The 20,158-nt window shown below is 46.4% G+C and overlaps 2 protein-coding genes across 2 annotated transcripts in view; one reads left to right on the forward strand and one right to left on the reverse strand.

Moving 5' to 3' along the window:
- Positions 1-20,158, reverse strand: part of LOC148144600 (uncharacterized) — an 85,438-nt gene that overhangs the window by 17,773 nt on the left and 47,507 nt on the right. The gene's annotated exons all lie outside the window — the stretch shown is intronic.
- On the forward strand, positions 8,666-9,958 carry LOC148144601 (uncharacterized). Its single transcript, XM_087974920.1, has one exon. It carries the CDS (start codon positions 8,724-8,726, stop codon positions 9,819-9,821), a length of 1,098 nt encoding a protein of 365 aa, XP_087831046.1. The 5' UTR covers positions 8,666-8,723; the 3' UTR covers positions 9,822-9,958.

The following is a 20,158-nucleotide window of genomic DNA, read 5'->3' on the forward strand; positions in this document are numbered from 1 at the left end:
ATTGCCCGTAGTGTTAGGTAAGGGGTAAATGTAAGGGTATGGGTGGGTTACGCTTCGGCGGGTCGGTGTGGACTTGTTGGGCCGAAGGGCCTGTTTCCACACTGTAAGTAATCTAATCTAATCTAATGAATCTACACCTATCCAACATCTCAGCAAATGCAACACTAAGCATTCAATCTACAATTAAACAAGCAAGCCATTTTGCCCAATTGGTCTATGCAGACATGTGCGCTCCATACACTTTCTCCCAACTTCTTATATCTCTCACTACCAGCATGTCTTACAATTCCTCCACCCCTTGTACACATGAACTATAGTTTGTGTGCACCCCAGAACCTGGGAAAAGCAATGTCCAAAACAAGCTTCTAACAAATATCCACTGAACTCTTGTGCTGGCGTAGACACTGATCTGACCCTTAGCAGTGGTTTACCAGACTGACGTCAAACAGAAGCTCTCAAGATACAACTCATACTTGTGCAGACAATTGTGCTTGCAAGCCCAGGGTGGGAGCTTGGCTGGGGCACAAGGGATATAGGAATGACACCCAGGCTGCACCAGTCTGAGGACTGCACCTTCAAGAACAAAGGGGAGAAGGCTTTCAAATGGATCTAAGGTTTGGAGGACTCCAGTCGTCATAGTTGCTGGACAATGTGGGTGAATGGCTGGGGAGGCCAACTAATAGATTCCAGCTCTGCTCTAAGACTAAGCGGAGATGCTTTGTCTATTCTTCACCAATTCCTGCCCTCCAGACTCAGGCGACTGTCTGTGTGGAGTTTGCACGTTCTCCCCCGTATCTGCGTGGGTTTCCTCCGGGTGCTCCGGTTTCCTCCCACAGTCCAAAGATGTGCAGGTCAGGTGAATTGGCCATACTAAATTGCCCATAGTGTTAGATGAAGGGGTAAATGTAGGGGAATGGGTCTGGGTGGGTTGCTCTTCGGAGGGTCGGTGTGGACTTGTTGGGCCGAAGGGCCTGTTTCCACACTGTAAATAATCTAATCTAATCTAATCTAATCTAATCTAACATGCAGATTCGGTTAGCAGGTAGGGAGGCAAATGCAATGTTCGATGTCCTGCTAGGGCTTGTTTCACACTGCATTTGCAATATTGAGAGCAGTTTTGAAAGTATCTAAGGAAGGGAAAGGCGAGGGTGAGAAAACAGAGTGCTGTTCTCACAGATCTTGGACAGAGGAAGGAAGTTGCAGTCTGGGGTGAAGCTCAATCTTCATTCAGAGAGAGAGAGGAGCAGGAGCAGCAGCTCCTGGACCAACCAGGCACTGTGGGGTTTGATTGACAGCAGGACCAGACCTCTTCCGGTCCTCCAGCGCCCTCCATTGGTCGATTCCGCGGCAGGTGACCGTTGAACCCCGGAACGCGCGGGGCGCAGACGCAATCAGCTTGGAACCTGCCGACGTCACCACCGAATACCTCGATTCTGACTGGTTGCCCTGGAGAGACCCCGCCCCCCACTGTTGACATCACAACACGGAAGTTCTCCTGTGAGCTTCAAGCTGGAACTTGCTCCTTGGAGCAATTGAAGTCCAGGGGAGGGAGTGGACTCTGCAAAGGTAGGTTCAGACTCCCTATATTTCTTTGTTTTTCCACGTTTTAGTGAGCGCTGTATTGTTTAACTTTTTAACCTTGCTTTCCTTATTTTTCTGCATTGTGTGTTGTTACAAAATTACACTTTAATCATGAAAACCTTTTTAATATGTGTATGATGTGGGGCCAAATGGAAACAGCCATTTGGCCCCACAAGTCCACAATGACCCTTCGAAAAGTAACCCACTCAGACCCATTCCCCTACCCCGTTACTCTTCATTTACTCCTGACTAATGCACCTAACCTGCACATCCCTGAACACTATGGGAAATTCAGCATGGCGAATTCATCTAAACTGCCCATCTTTTGATTGTGGGAAGAAGCTGAAGCACCCGGAGGAAAACCATGCAGACTTGGGGCGCTAGGGGGAAAGGGAGAACATGCATACTCCACACAGGCTGGGATTGAACCCAGGTCCCATGTCATAATGACTGCCACCCAATAACTCTGACCTCCATAATTGTTACGCTCAGAGAGGCTGGTCATGGGTCACATCAACTCCAGCTGGCCCTGATTCCTTACAATGTGCCGACCGATATAGCAGGTCTGCAGTGGATGCTATTTCCCTCGGTCCCACACTCCTCACTGAAACATCTGGCAACAAGGACAGCTAGATCAGACTCCTGCTCATTGGCTACAGCTCCACCTTCAACACCATGATTCTCTCCAGACTGATCTCAAAATTTGGTGACCTTGCTCTCGGCTCTAATCTCTGCAACTGGATCCTCAGCTTCCTGACCCATAGACCGCAATCAGTGAAAATGGACACCACCTCCACAATAACACACAACACCGGAGGCCCCCTCCAAGGATGCGTTCTCAGCTCCTCTATTGTACTTCCTGCCCCTGCATGACTGTGTAGCTAAATTCTGAACAAACGCCATCTACAAGTTTGCTGATGACATCACAGTGGTAGGAAGGATATCAAACAATGACGAGTCAGATTACAGAAAGGAGTTAGAGGGCTTGGTGAGGTGGTGCAATGACAACGATCTCTCTCTCAATGTTGGCAAAACTAAAGAACTGACTTCAGGAAGAAAGAAGCAGAAACACTCTTTTCTCCATCAAGGGAGCAGAGGTTGAAAGGGTCATAGAAGTGACAATAACCAACATACTGTCCTGGATTTCCCACGTACATGCGATGGTCAAGAAGGGACCACAACGGCTCTTCTTCCTCAGGCAGCTCAGGAAAATTGGCATGTCCAGAAGGACCCTCACCAACTTTTATAGATGCATGATAGAAAGCATACTGTCCAGTTGCATAATGGTCTGGTATGGCAGTTGCTCTGACCAGGGCTGGAAGAAACTATGGAAGGTTCTGTGCAGAACCCAGACCATGATGAAAGCTAACCTCCCATCCGTAGACTCCATCTACACTTGTTGCTGCAGGAAGGCTGCCCTAAGATCATCAAAGACCCCTCCCGCACCAGTAACACACTCTCTTCAAACCTCTTCTGTCAGGCAGAAGATACAGAAGCTTGAACCTACGCACCAGCAGGTTCAGGAACAGCTTCTTCCTAGCTGTTATTAGGCGGCACGGTGGCTCAGTGGTCAGCACTGCTACCTCACAGCTCCAGGGACCCAGGTTCGATTCCAGCCTCGGGCGACTGTCTGTGTTAAGTTTGCACGTTCTCCCTCCATGTCTGCGTGGGTTTCCTCCGGGTGCTTCAGTTCCTTCCCACAATCCAAAGATGTGCAGGTTAGGTGAATTGGCTGTGCTAAATTGCCCATTGTGTTTGGGGTGTGTAGGTTAGGTGCATTAATCAGGGATAAATGTAGAGTAATAGGGTAGGGAAATGACTCTAGGTGGGTTAGTCTTTGGAGGGTCGGTGTGGACTTGTTGGGCCCAATGGTCTGTTTCCACATTGTAGGTTTTTATGAACTTTGCTGACTTCAAACAAATGCTGATCTTGTTCATGTTGATCTTGCCAGTGCATGTCCTGTGTGGTGTGACCTGTATGCCTGAGGCTGTCCAACGTTTCTTTCTCACTCTATGATCCGTACATCCTTGCTTACTATGATCTGCCAGCACTGCTCACAAACAAAGCATTTCACTGTACTTAGGTACATGTAACAGTAAATCAAATCAAATCAATTTAGCAAGGCCACTTGGTACAGTTAGTAAGTTTGCAGATGACACCAAAATTGGAGGTGTAGTGGACAACAAAGAGGGTTACCTCAGATTACAACAGGATCTGGAACAGATGGGCCAATGGGCTGAGAAGTGGTAGATGGAGTTTAATACAGATAAATGTGAGGTGCTGCATTTTGGGAAAGCAAATCTTAGCAGGGCTTATACACTTAATGGTAAGGTCCTGGGGAGTGTTGCTGAACAAAGAGACCTTGGAGTGCAGGTTCATAGCTCCTTGAAAGTGGAGTTTCAGGTAGATAGGATAGTGAAGAAGGTGTTTGGTGTGCTTTCCTTTATTAGTCAGAGTATTGATTACAGGAGTTGGGAGGTCATGTTGAGGTCATTGGTTAGGTCACTGTTCGAATATTGCGTGCATTTCTGATCGCCTATCGGAAAGATGTTGTGAAATTTGAAAGGGTTCAGAAAAGATTTACAAGGATGTTGCCAGAGTTGGAGGATTTGAGGTATAGGGAGAGGCTGAACAGGCTGGGGCTGTTTTCCTTGGAGCGTCAGAGACTGAGGGGTGACCTTATAGAGGTTTACAAAATTATGAGGGGCATGGATAGGGTAAATAGGCAAAGTCTTTTCCCTGGTCAGGGAGTCCAGAACTAGATGGCATTGGTTTGGGGTGAGAGGGGAAAGATATAAAAGAGATCTAAGGGGCAACTTTTTCACGCAGAGGGTGGTACATGTATGGAATGAGCTGCCAGAGGAAGTGGAAGAGGCTGATACAATTGCAACATTTAAATGGCATTTGGATGGGAATATGAATAGGAAGGGTTTGGAGGGATATGGGCTGAGTGCTGGCAGGTAGGCCTGGATTGGGTTGGGATATCTGGTTGGCATGGACGGGTTGGACCTGTTTCCATGTTGTACATCTCTCTGACTCCACCTTGGACTCTGGGAGAAACTTTGACCTCTCGGAGGAAGCCCTCACAGACACAGGAGAATGTGCACAATCGCCTGAGAGTGGGATCAAACCTGGGGCCCTGGTGCTGTGAGTGGCAGTGCTGAGCTACTGTGATGCCCTAGGTGGCTAAGGTGCTGCATAGGGGAATGTCTATGTATGTTGTATATATGTATGTTCAGAAGGCATTTGATAAAGTCTCTGAAAGTCTGCTAACGTAGAGTCCAAGCCCACAAAACTGAGAACAAATTACTGGCAGGGTTGACAACCCGAAACAGGGATAATGTGTAGGCCCTCGTTGTCAGGATGTGACCAATGTTGCCGCAGAAAGGTTGCCAACATCATCAAAGTCCCCTCCCACTCTGGTACTGCCCTCTTACAACCTCTTCGGTCAGGCAGAAGATACAGGATCTTGAACGCACACACCAACAGGTTCAGAAACCGCTTCTTCCCTCATGATGAATATACTCAATGTATACATAGTGATCTGCCAGATAAATGGTGGAGGTTGGTACAATTACAACATTAAAAAGGCATCTGGATGGGTGTACGACTTAGCAAGCGTTTAGAGGGATATGGGACAAGTGCAGGCAAATGGGACCAGATTTATCCAGAATATCTGGTCAGCGTGAACGAGTTAGACCAAAGGATCTGTTTCCATGTTGGACATCTCTGTGGCTCTCTGTCCAATGCCCACTTACCATCCCCTTCAATAATAGTATAATTAGAAATATGTGACATAGCTACAATACAATATTACAACAAATAATCATAACCGAATCTTAGAGAACCACGAATAGCACATTGAATATTGAACCATTGAATAACACTAGACATATCTCCGACTCTTCTCAAGTTCCAGTCCTGATAAATGCCACGAGGATCTGAAAACCTTGTGAGCGAGAATCTCACTTCCCTTGCATTAATACTCTGAGGAGAAAGTGAGGTCTGCAGATGCTGGAGATCAAAGTTGAAACTTTATTGCTGGAACAGCACAGCAGGTCAGGCAGCATCCAGGGAACAGGAGATTCGACATTTCGGGCACAGGCCCTTCCTCAGGAATGAGCAGAGAGTGTTCAGCAGGAGAAGATAAAAGGTAGGTGATAGGTGGAAAGAGGTCAAGGTGAGGGTGATAGGTCGGAGTAGGATGGAGGCGGAGAGGTCAAGAAGAAGACTGCAGGTCAGGAAGGCGGTGCCGGGCTGGAGGGATCCGGCTGAGACAAGGTGGGGGGAGGGGGGATGAAGAAACTGGTGAAGTCCAAGTTCATCCCCTGCGGTTGGAGGGTTCCCAGTCGGAAGATAAGACACTCCTCCTCCGACCGTCGCGTTGTTGTGGTTTGGCGGTGGATGAGTCCAATGACCTGCATATCCTCGGTGGAGTGGGAGGGGGAGTTGAAATGCTGTGCTACAGGGTGGTTGGGTTGGTTCGTCCGGGTGGCCCAGAGGTGCTCTCTGAATCGCTCCGCAAGTAGGCGGCCTGTCTCCCCAATATAGAGGAGGCCACACCGGCTGCAGCGGATGCAGTTCAACAACTGCATTAATACTCTCCCTTGGATGCTGCCTGACCTGCTGTGCTTTTCCAGCACCACTCTGATCCAGACTCTGGTTTCCAGCATCTGCAGTCATTGTTTTTACCGAGCTGCTACAAATGAACAGTGTTTCCTCCCAGGATGAGGAGTGGAAAGGGGGGAGACATTGCTTTGCTCCCAGATGTTGCCCAGAGGGGGCGGAGTTTCACTCTGAAACTGACAGGGCTACATCCGCATTGTGACGTCAACGGTAAGGGGCGGGGGCTTCACGGAGCCGGCCAGTGACGAGCCCGTGTACCAAACTGCTTGCCCTCCTAATGGCCAACCGCCCTTGCGTCACACAAGACCATTGTGAGCCAATTGCCAATCCTCGGAGGACCGGAAGTAATCTGGTCCTCCTGCCAATCAGAGCCACCCATTGCCTGAATGCGGAAGTTGGAACATGAGCTGCTGCTGCTCCTCTCTCTCTGAATGAAGATTGAGCCTCACCCCAGACTGCAACTTACTTCCTCTGTCCAACATCGGTGAGTACAGTACTCTCTGTTCTCAGCCTGGGCTTAAAATGCTCATTTTCATGAATTGAAAGCAAATGAATACAGGGAGAGGGCAGGCTCGGACGGTTGACTTGGTCTTCCTGCATCTTCCTGATGAAGGGCTTTTACCCGAAACGTCGATTTTCCTGCCCCTCGGATGCTGCCTGACCTGCTGTGCTTTTCCAACACCACTCTGATCCTCACTCTGGTTTCCAGCATCTGCAATCCTTGTTTTTACCTAGTTGGTTTTTACCTAGTTGATTTTAACCCTACTGCGAATCCTCTTGCAAGGATGCCTGCCTTGAAGAAGTTTGTCTCTCTTTCTTTCTTTCTCTCTCTCTCTCTCTCTCTCTCTCTGCAACCCCCAGGTCGTCATCTCCACCCTCCTCTCTTCCTGATGAAGGACCTTTGCCCGAAACTTCGATTTTCCTGATCCTCGGATGCTGCCTGACCTGCTGTGCTTTTCCAGCACCACTCTGATCTAAACAACGGTTGATTTGGTCTCTCTATTGTAGACATTGACAGGCTTCGCTTCCTTAACTTGATCGATTCATTTGTTTGGTTAATGCTGTCAATGAAAGGGGCTGTCTTCCCCAGGAGATGGTTAACAGGAGATGATTTAACAGGACGGCATATTATCACTAGCTGCTTGGCAGTACAGTTGTAGAGTCATAGTTATACACCATGGAAACAGAATCTTCAATCCAACCAGTCCATGCTCAACATGATCCCAAACTAACTCGTCCTCACCTGCATGCTCCTGGCCTTTATACCTCCAATCCTTTCCTAATCAATCCCCTATCCAAATTACTTTTAAATGTTGCAGTTGTACCCGTATCCCACCTCTTCCTTGGGAATTTCAAACCACACATGAACCATCTATGTTTTTTAAAAACCTGAAAAATGTGCCACCCAGTCTTGAAATGCCCCATTCTAGGGAAGAGAAAGCACCCATCAACTGCATCTGTACCTCATTATTTTATAAACTTCTATCAGGTGCCCGCTCATCTCCTATGCTCCAGTGAAAAAGGTCCCACCCTTTCCTTATGGCAGATGAGTCTCTAGTCCTTGGGTTTAGATGACTGAGAGGTGACCTTATTTAAACTAATAGAATTCTGAGGGGGGCTTGTCAGGACAGATTTGGTTAAAATACTTCTTTGTTAGAGAATCTCGAACTCACTGACACAGATTAAAAATAAGGGCTCTCCCATATCTGGTGGAAATGAGCAATTTATTCTCTCTTGTTAGCTGGTGGAATGCTCCCCCACCAAGAGTAATGGAGACTGGTTCATGGAAAGTATTCAAGGCTGAATTGAACATAGTTTTGAGTGACAGGGAGATGGAAGGGTATGGAGAACCGGTCGGAAATGGAGATAAGGCCACAGCAGAACAGACATGATCTTAAGGAATTGCAGAGCAAACCCCATGAGCTGAATGGTCCAATCTGTGACAAACTGTGTTCAGGGCAGGACGACGCAAGCAAAGAACTGTCAGTCAACATTTTTCAGTAATTTTAGGAGAATTTGGAGTGGGGCAGTAATAGGAACAGCAGAGTGAGAATGGAGGGAAACTGTAGTGTTGAGATCCACAATTTTGAGGGAAGGAGAGGAGAAAGAACGTTCCACAAGAACCAGAACTGTCTGTTTTGGAGTTTCTATCTTGTGTAATCTCCTTTTACAGGATACGAGAAAGGAAGGAATTGCAGCCAGAAATCTCAAAACAAGATCCGATAGAGACAATCAATTCATTGGCACGGGAGTCTCATCAGCCTTTGAATCTTGCAGGATTTTTTAATTCTCTTCTGTCCTGCCTGCTTCGAAAGGTTTCAAATATCAGTGAGACTGAGGCACACAGACCTGACTGAGAGTGTCCCAGTGAACTGACTGTGGGAAGAGCTTCAATCGGTTACGCAGTCTGAAATAGCAACACCCCATTCGCAGCAGCAAGAGACAGAACACATTGTGTGGGTGAGTAGTCTTTCAACTGATTGTCGAAGCTGGAGAGAGACGAGGATTCCCACGTGATGGAGAAACCGTGGAAATGTGGGGACTGTGGGAAGGAATTTGAATTGCTGTCGTTGCTTGAATGCCATCGGCGCGGTCACACTAGGGAGAGACCATTCCCCTGCTCTGTGTGCGGAAAGGGCTTCACCAACTCATCCACCCTGCATAGACACCAGCGGGTCCACACTGGGGAGAAGCCATTCACCTGCTCCGTGTGCGGGAAGGGATTCAGTCAGATTGGCCATCTGCAGTCACACCAGCGGATCCACACGGGGGAGAAGCCGTTCATCTGCTCAGTGTGTGGGAAGGGGTTCACGCGAATGGGCAACCTGCAGACGCACCAGCGGGTCCACACAGGAGAGAAGCCATTCACCTGCTCTGAGTGTGGGAAGGGGTTCACTCAGTCATCTAAACTGCTGACCCACCAGTGGGTACACAGCGGGGAGAGACCTTTCCCCTGCTCTGTGTGCAGGAAGGGCTTCACCAATTCATCCGCCCTGTGGAAACACCAGCTTGTCCACACCAGGGAGAGGCCATTCACCTGCTCCATATGCGGGAGGGGATTCACTAATTCATCCGACCTGCTGATGCACCAGCACCTCCACACTGGGGAGTGGCCGTTCACGTGCTCTGCGTGCGGGAAGGGCTTCACCCGTTCATTTGCCCTGCGGAGACACGAGCGGGTCCACACCAGGGAGAGGCCATTCACCTGCTCTGTCTGCAGGAAGGGGTTCACTCAGTTCTCCAACCTGCAGAAGCACCAGTGGGTCCACGGTGGGGAGAGGCCGTTCACCTGCTCACTGTGTGGGAAGGGGTTCACTAATTCGTCCGATCTGCTGACACATCAGCACCTCCACACCGGGGAGTGGCCGTTCACGTGTTCCGTGTGTGGGAAGGGGTTCACCCATTCATCTGCCCTGCAGAAACACCAGCGGGTCCACACCAGGGAGAGGCCGTTCACCTGCTCGGTGTGCGGGAAGGGGTTCACTCAGTCCTCCAACCTGCAGAGACACCAGCGGGTCCACACTGGGGAGAGGCCGTTCACCTGCTCCGTGTGCGGGAAGGGGTTCACTCAGTCCTCCGTCCTGCAGAAACACCAGCGGGTCCACAGTAGATGACATTGCATCTGTTGCACCCGATGTGGGCTCCTCTACATCAGGGAGACAGGGCGTCTTCTTGCGAGTCATTTCAGAGAACATCTCTTGGACCCCCGCACCCACCAACCCCACCGCCCCGTGGCTGAACACTTCAACTCCCCCTCCCACTCTGTCAAGGACATGCAGGTTCTGGGCCTCCTCCACTGCCAAACTGTTACCATCCGCACCAGGAAGAGGAACACCTCATATTTAGACTTGGGACCCTGCAACCACACGGGATAAATGTGGGTTTCAACAGCTTCCTCATTCCCCTCCCCCCACATTATTCCAGTCCCAAGCCTCCAACTCGCCACCACCCTCCAGACCTGTCCATCTCTTCCCCCCTCTGACCTATCACATTCTCCCTCGCCTTCATCCACCTATCGCTTTCTCAGCTCCCCCCCCCCCCAACCCCACTCCCCTCCTGTTTATCTCTCAGCCCTGACCCACAAGCCTCATTGCTGATGCCCAACGTTATGCCCAAAACGTTGATTCTCTTGCTCCTCGGGTGCTGCCTGACTTGCTGTGCTTTTCCAGCACTATGCTCTGGCTGTTTGACTCTGTGAAGGAATCTACCCCTTGTAAAGATTGGCTCTGGTGTCTCCCTTCCTCACGTAGCTGTCAGGACGATAACATGGTGTGAGATATTGTACTATAGGTCTCTTTACTAACCCACTCACAAACACTTTATATTTACTCATTCATCAGTCTTTACTAACCTGCTCACAACCTGCTAACCTGCTCACAACTATATCTAATAATACCACATTTCCGTTTCATTCATTCATAACTCCTTCCTATATCACGGTTTCATTCATACATTCATAAAACCACAGTTTTGTAGTATATTTTACTATTGCAAGAGAGACTAAATTAAAACACCACTTTCAACCCATTACTGTTTTTTCACACCTTCAATCCTTATCAGCTCTTGTTCCAAGCAGTGTTTAGGCCTATTTCTACATCGAAAGCTACATCTGATTAACTGTCAACATTGTAACATATTCAGAACAATACCAACCCTGCTATCTTGTCTCCACAAAAGATTATAAATTAACCACCCCTTACCAACCGTCTATGGAGACCTGAGTAAATACGGAACATCAAGTAGTTTCCCCAACTTGCTGCCACTATCCCCGTTAAGAAACATACTATCAAGACAGTGCTTCCATGAAATTGCATGAATGAATGAAACTCACTCCGGCAAATAGTAAATAAATCTCTCAACCTGGCCGGGGTAAGCAGTTTAACATCCTTTATTCTTTTATACGATGCAGGTACAATGTCTGTCTAACGTTTTGAGAGCAAATACGTCTAGCTTTTTTTAACTGACATTTGCTAACTTGAAAGACAAAAGGACTAACACCTTTGAATTATGCAGCAGACCACACAGATACTCTCAATCCTATTGGGAGTAGCAGGCAGTATTTATCACACGTTTAAACCATCTTCTGTTTCCCCAGGACAGACGTCACCCAAGCCTCTGTGTACAATAGATAAAACAATGTAACTCCAGAGTGATAGAATTTTAATATATGTCAGAACTGTGTGTAAAGAGGCTGCTGTAAGGACGGTATTTCAGGATTCCATCACCACCACAAACTTGTACTCCTTGTAGTTGGTGAATAAAGAGGCTATTTTCACCACTCACTGATTTTGGTCGCTATATGAACACGATCCCACAACGGGAACAGACCGTCTTGTCCAGTGCTGAAGGTCGGACAAAAAGGAAAACTAAAGTTTCTGACGACAGCTTACAATCCAAGTGGCTTTTGTGAGAAATGCCTGGGGGTATTTAGAAATTGTTAGGGTCTGCTGACCCACTGATGTTCCCAGGGTCTGAGCCACACAAGTGGTAGGATGGAGGGGGGGAATATGGGTATAGGTTATGTCCCCACCATAGAGCTGTGCAGCACAGACACAGTCCAACATGGTCCAGATATCCTAAATTAATCTTGTCCCATTTGACTCATATCTCTGTCAATGCATGTATCCATCCAGATGCCTTTGAAATGTAATTGTACCAGCTTCCACCACTTCCTCTGGCAGGACATTCCATACAAGCACGACTCTGTGTGAAAACGTTGTCCCTTAGGTCCCCTTCCTCGCCCACCTTCAATCTATGCCCTCTAGTTTTGGACACCAAAGGGTCTGGTTCCATGCTGTACAGCTCCATGACTCTAGTGTAAGTGATAATATATTCTTGGTATTACAGACTTGATGGGCCAAAGAGCCTTTTCTGTACTGTATGATTCTGTGATCAGAAATCTCTAATAGGGTTCCAGAAGAAATATGCCTCTCTGTGCCTTTCAAAAACATACAGCATTTATAACAGATTAATACAATAATAAACTTAATGTGGAATTTAAGAACAGACATCATTCCAGTAGAGCATGTTCCTTCTGTGCTGAAGCCATTCTATACTTTGTGGGAGTTCAGGCTGAGGAACATTAACTATTTAGGTTTAGATGTTACGCATGTAAGTCTGGAATAACTGTGGATCAGCAATAGTGTTTAGAGAGAATGGTACTCCCTGTCTCTGTAGTCCTCGTTTGGATTAACGAGAGAGAGAGGATGTCACATCTAAAGAGCTTACAGAGAACTGTGCAGCTTGTTCAGTCAGTTGAGTTGGTTCTGCACTAGGGACAAGACAAGCTTTTGATGGACCCTAATTAAACACTACAATAGAACACTCCAAATTCAAGGAATGTGTCATGGGCAAATCAAACATGACATTTGGAGAAATAGATACTGACATTTCTATCCTTGTGTGCTGGACGAAGTCTTCAGATCAGGAAATGTGTGTGGAGCAAGGAACAGTTAATGTCTAGAGTCTGATTTCACTCTTGTTCGGAACTGAAAGGGGTTGGAAAATGCTGAAGACCGAGTGGGGAGTAAGAGCGAGGGGAGCACAGAGGTGAGAGTACCCAGAGCCAAAGGCATAGATTGCTAACGATGGTGAAGGAGCGATTGAGATATTATATGGGTGTTAATGAAGCTGTGAAAAGGAGAAAGTGTCCACTCTGCTCAGACAAAGTCAACAAGACAAGGCTGTGTGAGAAAATGGAAGAAAATTGGAGAAGACTAAGCAGGACAGACTTACACAGTGCATGGTAGAGCCCTGCAGAGTGTTGCTGAACAAATAGTCCCAGAAGGGCACTCGCTTAATTCCTTGAAAGTGGAGTCATGGGGAGACAGGATGGTGAAGAAAGTGCTTGCTTTCATGGGTCACAGTTTTGAGTATAGGAGTTGGGATGTCATGTTGTGTCTGTACAGGACATTGGTGAGACTGTGCAGAAGGTTGGTCACCATTCATTTGGAAGAACCCTGTTAAACTTGAGACGATGCACAAAAGATTTACAGGGATGTTGCTAGGACTGGAGGTTTTGAGTTATAGTGAGTGGCTGGGGATTTTTCACCCTGGAGCATCAGAGCCTGAGGGATGACCTCATGGAGGTTTATAAAATCATGAGGGGCATGGAGAGAGTGAATAGCCAATGTCTTTTTCCCCAAGATGGGGGAGTCCAAAACTAGAGGGCATATCTTTAAGGTGAGAAGGAGAAGGTTTAAAAGGGACCTCAGGGACAACATTTTCATCTGTGTGTGTGGAACAAGTTGCCAGAGGAAGTTGTGGAGATGGGTACAATTATTTAGAAGACATCTGGCTGAATAATTTGGGTTTATATGGACCAAATGCTGGAAATTGGGACTGGGTCGGATTGGGATATCTGGTCAGTATGGATGAGTTGAACCGAAGGATCTGTTTCTGTGCAGTGTGACTCTATAATTCGATAACTCTATGTCTGAAACCAGACTTTTTTTTTTAACTGATAATCTTCCTGCTGGATTTTTGTTAGTACACCCAGTTTCAGGAGATTTGTGGTGGGTAAAAGTGGCACATGTCCCCCTTTCCTGAGAATTCTGGAAAATCTAAAGGGGCTGTTAAAAGTATTTTAACTTTGGGAACACTGGGTCTTGTGGAAGCAGGACATTTGTCAAATATTTTCAGAGAAATTCTCTATAGCTGGCGGACTACAGTTTTCCCACGGAATGTTCACAGATATTAAGCATGTTACATTCTCCCGAAAAGTGAAGAAGGATTGATCTTGCTAACGTGAAACAAATGTTGGAGAGAAAGGAAACTGCCCAGATGAAAGTCAACACTTATCAGATTGTTTCTCGAACAGAAAAGCTGGCACTGGAGACACCCAGAAGAGGGGCATCTCATACATATTTCTTCAATTAGTTTTGAAATATTGTTGGTGTGTCTTACTGGTTAAGTCATGGCTATGGTTGTTAAAGGTCAGTCATCTCAGCTACAGGACGTCTCTGTAGGAGTCCCTTAGGGTATTGTTCGAGACCCAACCATCTTCAGCTGCTTCATCAATGACCTTCCTCCATCATAAGGTCAGAAGTGGAAATATTCACCAATAATTGCACAACATTGAGCACTATTCACAACTCCTCACATCCTGAAGCAGTTCAGTTTCAAATGCAACAAGATCTTAACAATATCCAATTGGCTGATGAGTAGCAAGTAACATACATCCAAGCAATGACTCATCCCTGTTACGAAGATGTGGGGGTACTGTAACTTTAAGAGAGTTAAAAGGCCGCAGAGCTACCTGACAGCATCAAGCGTTCTGAATAAAGTAACAATGTCATACTTGGTTGAAACTGAAATTAGCTGGGTTGCCTGGTAACAACAAATCAGATTTGAATTAAGCCATTCAGTTAAATGACACTCCAAAAAAAACCAAATTCCAATCAAGTTTGAATTTAGTATATTGAAAATCTTAAAAGCCAATGACACAATCCAATTCTTTGGGGGCATAAGACCAGGGAAACTGCCAAGCTAACGACATCTGCAGACTGCTGGAGAATACCTCTCTTAAAGGTACCTTTATCAATTTGTGACCTGTGAAGCAGAATCTCCCAAGAAGAAAAGAAGACACAGGAAGATCCAAATAGAAGATTTGACAGCTGGCTGGTTTTCAAAACTTAAATTTTTGATAAATCTCAATTGGGAGATTTTATTGGATAAGTGCTATAGAAGGGAAGGTAAAAGACAGGATAGAGGAAGAAGTTGTAAATAGTTGTTAGTTAATGATTCTCTGTTATACCTTAAGAAATAAAATGGTTAATTTTTCCTTTAAATAGTTCTTGGCCTCTTGAATTTTCACAGATCACAGCGTGGGATAAATTTTTTCTGTGTTGCTGGTTTAAATTAAGCAGGAGGGTTTAACCCGGATCATAACATCCCAAAATAGATAATCTGACCACTGCCCTGTGACATTCATCGGTGTTACTGTCACTAAATACCCCACTATCAACCTCCTTGGGGTTTACCATTGAGGAGAAACTCGACTAGACTCACCAAAGTGACTACAAGAGCAGGTCAGAGGCCAGGAATACTGTGGCAAGTAACTCACCTCCTGACTCCCCAAAATCTGTCCATCTTTGAAAGGCACAAGTCAGCAGTGTGACAAAATACTGTCCCACTAGCTTAGATGGATGCAACTTCAACAGCACTCAAAAAGCTTGATACCATCCAGGACAAAGTAGTCTGCTTGATTGACACCATATCCACATGCACCCACTCCCTCTGCCACCAATATTCAGAAGCAGTAGTGTACCATCTACAATATAGAACAATACAGCACAGAACAGGCCCTTCAGCCCACGATGTTGTGCCGAACATTTGTCCTAGCTTAAGCACCCATCCATGTACCTATCCAATTGCCGCTTAAAGGTCACCAATGATTCTGACTCTGCCGCTCCCACAGGCAGCGCATTCCATGCCCCCACCACTGTCTGGGTAAAGAACCCACCCCTGACATCTCCCCTATACCTTCCACCCTTCACCTTAAATTTATGTCCCCTTATACACTCTGTTGTACCCGGGGAAAAGGTCTCTGACTGTCTACTGTATCTATTCCCCTGATCATCTTATAAACCTCTATCAAGTCACCCCTCATCCTTCGCCGTTCCAATGAGAAAAGGCCTAGCACTCTCAACCTATCCTTGTACGACCTATACTCCATTCCAGGCAACATCCTGGTAAATCTCCTCTGCACCCCCTCCAAAGCTTCCACATCTTTCCTAAAATGATCAGAACTGCACACAGTACTCCAAATGTGGCCTTACCAAGGTCCTATACAGCTACAACATCACCTCACGACTCTTGAATTCAATCCCTCTGTTAATGAATGCTAATACACCATAGGCCTTCTTACAAGCTCTATCCACCTGAGTGGCAACTTTCAAAGATCTATGAACGTAGACCTTACTAAGAACCCTACCATTAACCCTGTATTCCGCATTCTTATTTGTCCTTCCAAAATGGACAACCTCACACTTGACAGGGTGGAACTCCATCTGCCACTCCTCAGCCCAGCTCTGCATCATATCTGAAGAAGAGCTTATGCCCGAAACGTCAATTCTCCTGTTCCCTGGATGCTGCCTGACCTGCGCTTTTCCAGCTACACATTTTCGGCTCTGCATCATATCTAAGTCCCTTTTCAGCTGACAACAGCCCTCCGCACTATCCACAACTCCACCAATCTTCGTATCGTCTGCAAATTTACTGACCCACCCTTCGACTCCCTCTTCCAAGACTCTGGAACAGGTTGGTTGAGATCTGTGTTCATTATCAACATTGACAGGCTTTGTTTCCTCAGCTTGACACATGTATTCCAATATGCACCGCAGAAAGCCACCAAAGATCCTTAAACAATATGTTCTAAATGAACAACCACTTCCATCTCAAAGGGCCAGGACAATAGATACTTGGGAACACAACCACTTGCAAGTACCCCTCCAAACCACTCACCATCTTGACTTGAAAATATATTGTTCTTCCTTCAGTCTTGCTGGGTCAACATCCTGGGATTTCGCTCCCCTTGTGGCATTGTGGGTCACCGTACAGCGCGAGGACTGCAGCGGTTCAAGAAGGCAGCTCACCACTACCTTCTCAAAGGGAACTAAATGCTGTCCAGCCAGCGATGCCCATGTACCACTAGTAACTTTTAATAAATTATGGAAACAGAGTCTGAAAACTAAAATAAAAATCAGCGTTAAGGAGGGAGAGATGGAGAGTATTGATTCGGTCATTATTTGAGGACAGATAAAGAGTGATGTATTGAAGTGAAAATAGAGTTTACAGTTAAACATCTGTAGTGTTTCAAATCTAAAATCAATTAAAGATTGTCTCGTGTGTACTTCACTAACACGTGAATAGGAAGGTTAAGAAGGTACACTTGCTTTCATTACTTTAATCCAGTGCGGTCGTGTGGTACTGGAGATAGAGGGTAATGGCAGCTTTACCTCCCACAATCCCATGCACTCCAGACACCGCTCTATGGGCCGCAGGCAGTACCAGTGAAAGCGGTGAGGGTGCTGCAAGTGCACATGTGAGATCGGTGTGGTTCTATGCCCCTTATTGTTCTGATGGAAGCGGAGATAACCAATAGAAAACCCTGGAGGACCGGAGAGCACTGGTCCTCCTGCCAATCAAGGCCCTCTTATTGTCTGAATGCGGACATTGGACTATGAGGTCCTGAAGCTGCTGCTCCTCTCTCTCTGAATGAAGATTGAGCTTCACCTCAGACTGCAACTTCCTCCCTCCAATGTCTGTGAGTACAGCACTCTCTTTTCTCACCTTTTCTCATCCTGGGGTTCAACTGTTGGTTTGTAGGAGCTGTCGGGAAAGGAAGTCAATCCAGGGGAGGGGACAGACTCTGGAACAGGTTGGTCGAGATCTGTGTTCATTATAGAGATTGACAGGCTTTGTTTCCTCAGCTTGACACATGTATTTGTCTGTCAAAAAGGATGGCCTCTTGATCTGCCATCAGGACAGATGCAAGAATGTTGAATCGGCATGAGAAACGGGTCAGATTCCCTCTGAGGGCTCTTGTGAGAGCTTGTTGATTTGATTTGATTTATTGCCACATGTACCACAATTAGTTGGAGGAATTGTGGATAGTATGGAGGGCTGTTGTAGGTTGCAACAAGCTATTGACAAGATGCCAAACTAGGCTGATAAGTGGCAGATGGTGCTCAACCATCACTTTGGAAGGTCAAATTTGAATGCAGAATACAGGGTTAAAGGCAGGATTCTTGGCAGTGTGGAGGAACAGAGGGATCTTGGGGTCCATGCCCACAGATCCCTCAAAGTTGCCACCAAGTTGATAGGGTTATTAAGAAGGCATATGGTGTGTTGGCTTTCATTAGCAGGGGGATTGAGTTTAAGAGCTGTGAGGTTATGCTGCAGCTCTATAGAGTCCTGGTTAGACCACACTTGGAATATTGTGTTCAGTTCTGGTCGCCTCATTACAGGAAAGATGTGAAAGCTCAGAGAGGGTGCAGAGGAGATTTACCAGGATGCTGCCTGGACTGGAGGGCATGTCTTATGAAGAAAGCTTGACGGAGCTGGGGCTTTTCTCATTGGAGCGAAGAAGGTTGAGAGGTGATTTGATAGAGGTGTATAAGATATTGAGACACATAGACAGAGTGGTTAGCCTTGGCAGAAATGTCTATTATAAGGGGGCATATTTTTAAGGTTATTGGAGGAAGGTTTAGGGGAGATGTCAGAGTAGGATTTTTACTCAGAGTGGTGGGTGCATGGAACACATTGCCAGCAGTGGTAGGAGAGTCGGATACATTAGGGACATTTAAGCAACTCTTGGATAGGTACGTGGAAGTTAGTACAATGAAGGCTTTGTAGGTTAATCTGATCTTAGAGTAGGATAAAAGGCCAGCACAACATTGAGTACTGAAGGGCCTGTATTGTGCTGAGCTATGTTCTATGTACCCAAGTTCAGACAAAGGTTTGGTTTTGTGAGCAGTACAGTCAGACCTTAGCAAACAAGGACATGTAGGTCATACAGTTCTTAGAGACAGTGAGGCAAAACGCAAGGTTGCACAGAAGGTGCACAAAGGCAAGGTCAACATTAGATTTGACATTTGAGAGGTCAATGATGGTAGGGAAGAAGTTATTATTGAACCTGGTGCATGTGTTCAAGCTTCTGAATCTTCTGCCAGGCGGGAGAGGGTGTAGTGGGGGTGGGAATGGTCTTTGATGATGTTGGCAGCCTTTCTGCGGCAACGAGAAGTGTAGATCGATTCCACGGATGGGAGGTTGGCTTCCAGGATGGACTGTGCTGTGCACACAACCTTCTGTAGTTTCTTCCGGTCCTGGGCAGAGCGGTTGCCGTACCAGGCCGTGATAAACCCAAATACAATGCTTTCTATGGTGCATCTGTAAATGTTGGTGAGGGCCCTTATGGACATGCCGAATTTCCTAAGCCTCCTGAGGAAGAAAAGGCGTTGTTGTGCCTTCTTGACTGTTGCATGAGTAGGTTTAGATATTTAGCTGCTCCTTTCTCATTCTTACTAACTCCTTTACTTGATGCAGTCGCACAGTCAGTTTCATACCTTGTGCTAATCTTTTTGAAGGACTTCTTTAGAAGGATAAGATATTATGAGGGGCAAAGATAGTGTACATGCATGATATTAAATCTTTAAACTTGATTATGTTTTAATGAACAGAACAGCTTCTTTATGGTAAAATGTGTAAACTGAACAGACATTATGAAGGGTAAGAGTGCAAAGTATTTATTGCGTGGTAAAACAGGACTGAGTCTGCACAGCTTTGACAAGAGGAGGTCATTGTCTGATTAATCTGTTAGGATTATTTGAGCAGGTAAAGAATAAGTTAGAGCTGAAAATGTATTGCTGGAAAAGCGCAGCAGGTCAGGCAGCATCCAAGGAACAGGAGAATCGATGTTTCGGGCATAAGCCCTTCTTCAGGAATTTTTGAAGGACTTCTTTAGAAGGATAAGATATTATGAGGGGCAAAGATAGTGTACATGCATGATATTAAATCTTTAAACTTGATTATGTTTTAATGAACATTCCTGAAGAAGGGCTTATGCCTGAAACGTCGATTCTCCTGTTCCTTGGATGCTGCCTGACTTGCTGCGCTTTTCCAGCAACACATTTTCAGCTCTGATCTCCAGCATCTGCAGTCCTCACTTTCTCCTCGAAGAATAAGTTAGACAAAGGAAAGCCAATGGACATGACCGATTTGCATTTCCAGAAGGCCTTTGACAAAATGCCATGCAGGAGGCTGCTCAATAGGATGAGTCCTTGGTGTTAGGGGCAAGGTACTGGCACGGATAGAGGATTGGCTGACTGTCAGAAGACAGAGAGTTGGGGATAAAGGGGTCTTTTTCAGGACGGGGCAAGCGGAATTCCAGAAGGGGTGTGTGCTAGAACTTCAACTCTTCATGTTAGGTGCAAACAATCTGGACAAAGGG

This window comes from Chiloscyllium plagiosum, unplaced genomic scaffold (assembly GCF_037043375.1).
Source record: "Chiloscyllium plagiosum isolate Xiang-an unplaced genomic scaffold, Cpla_swu_hap1 HiC_scaffold_27, whole genome shotgun sequence".
NCBI lineage: Eukaryota > Metazoa > Chordata > Chondrichthyes > Orectolobiformes > Hemiscylliidae > Chiloscyllium > Chiloscyllium plagiosum.

What these genes read in the sequence shown, in the direction of transcription:
- LOC148144601 (XM_087974920.1), top strand. Translation starts at nt 8,724, where the DNA reads ATGGAGAAACCGTGGAAATGTGGGGACTGTGGGAAGGAATTTGAATTG.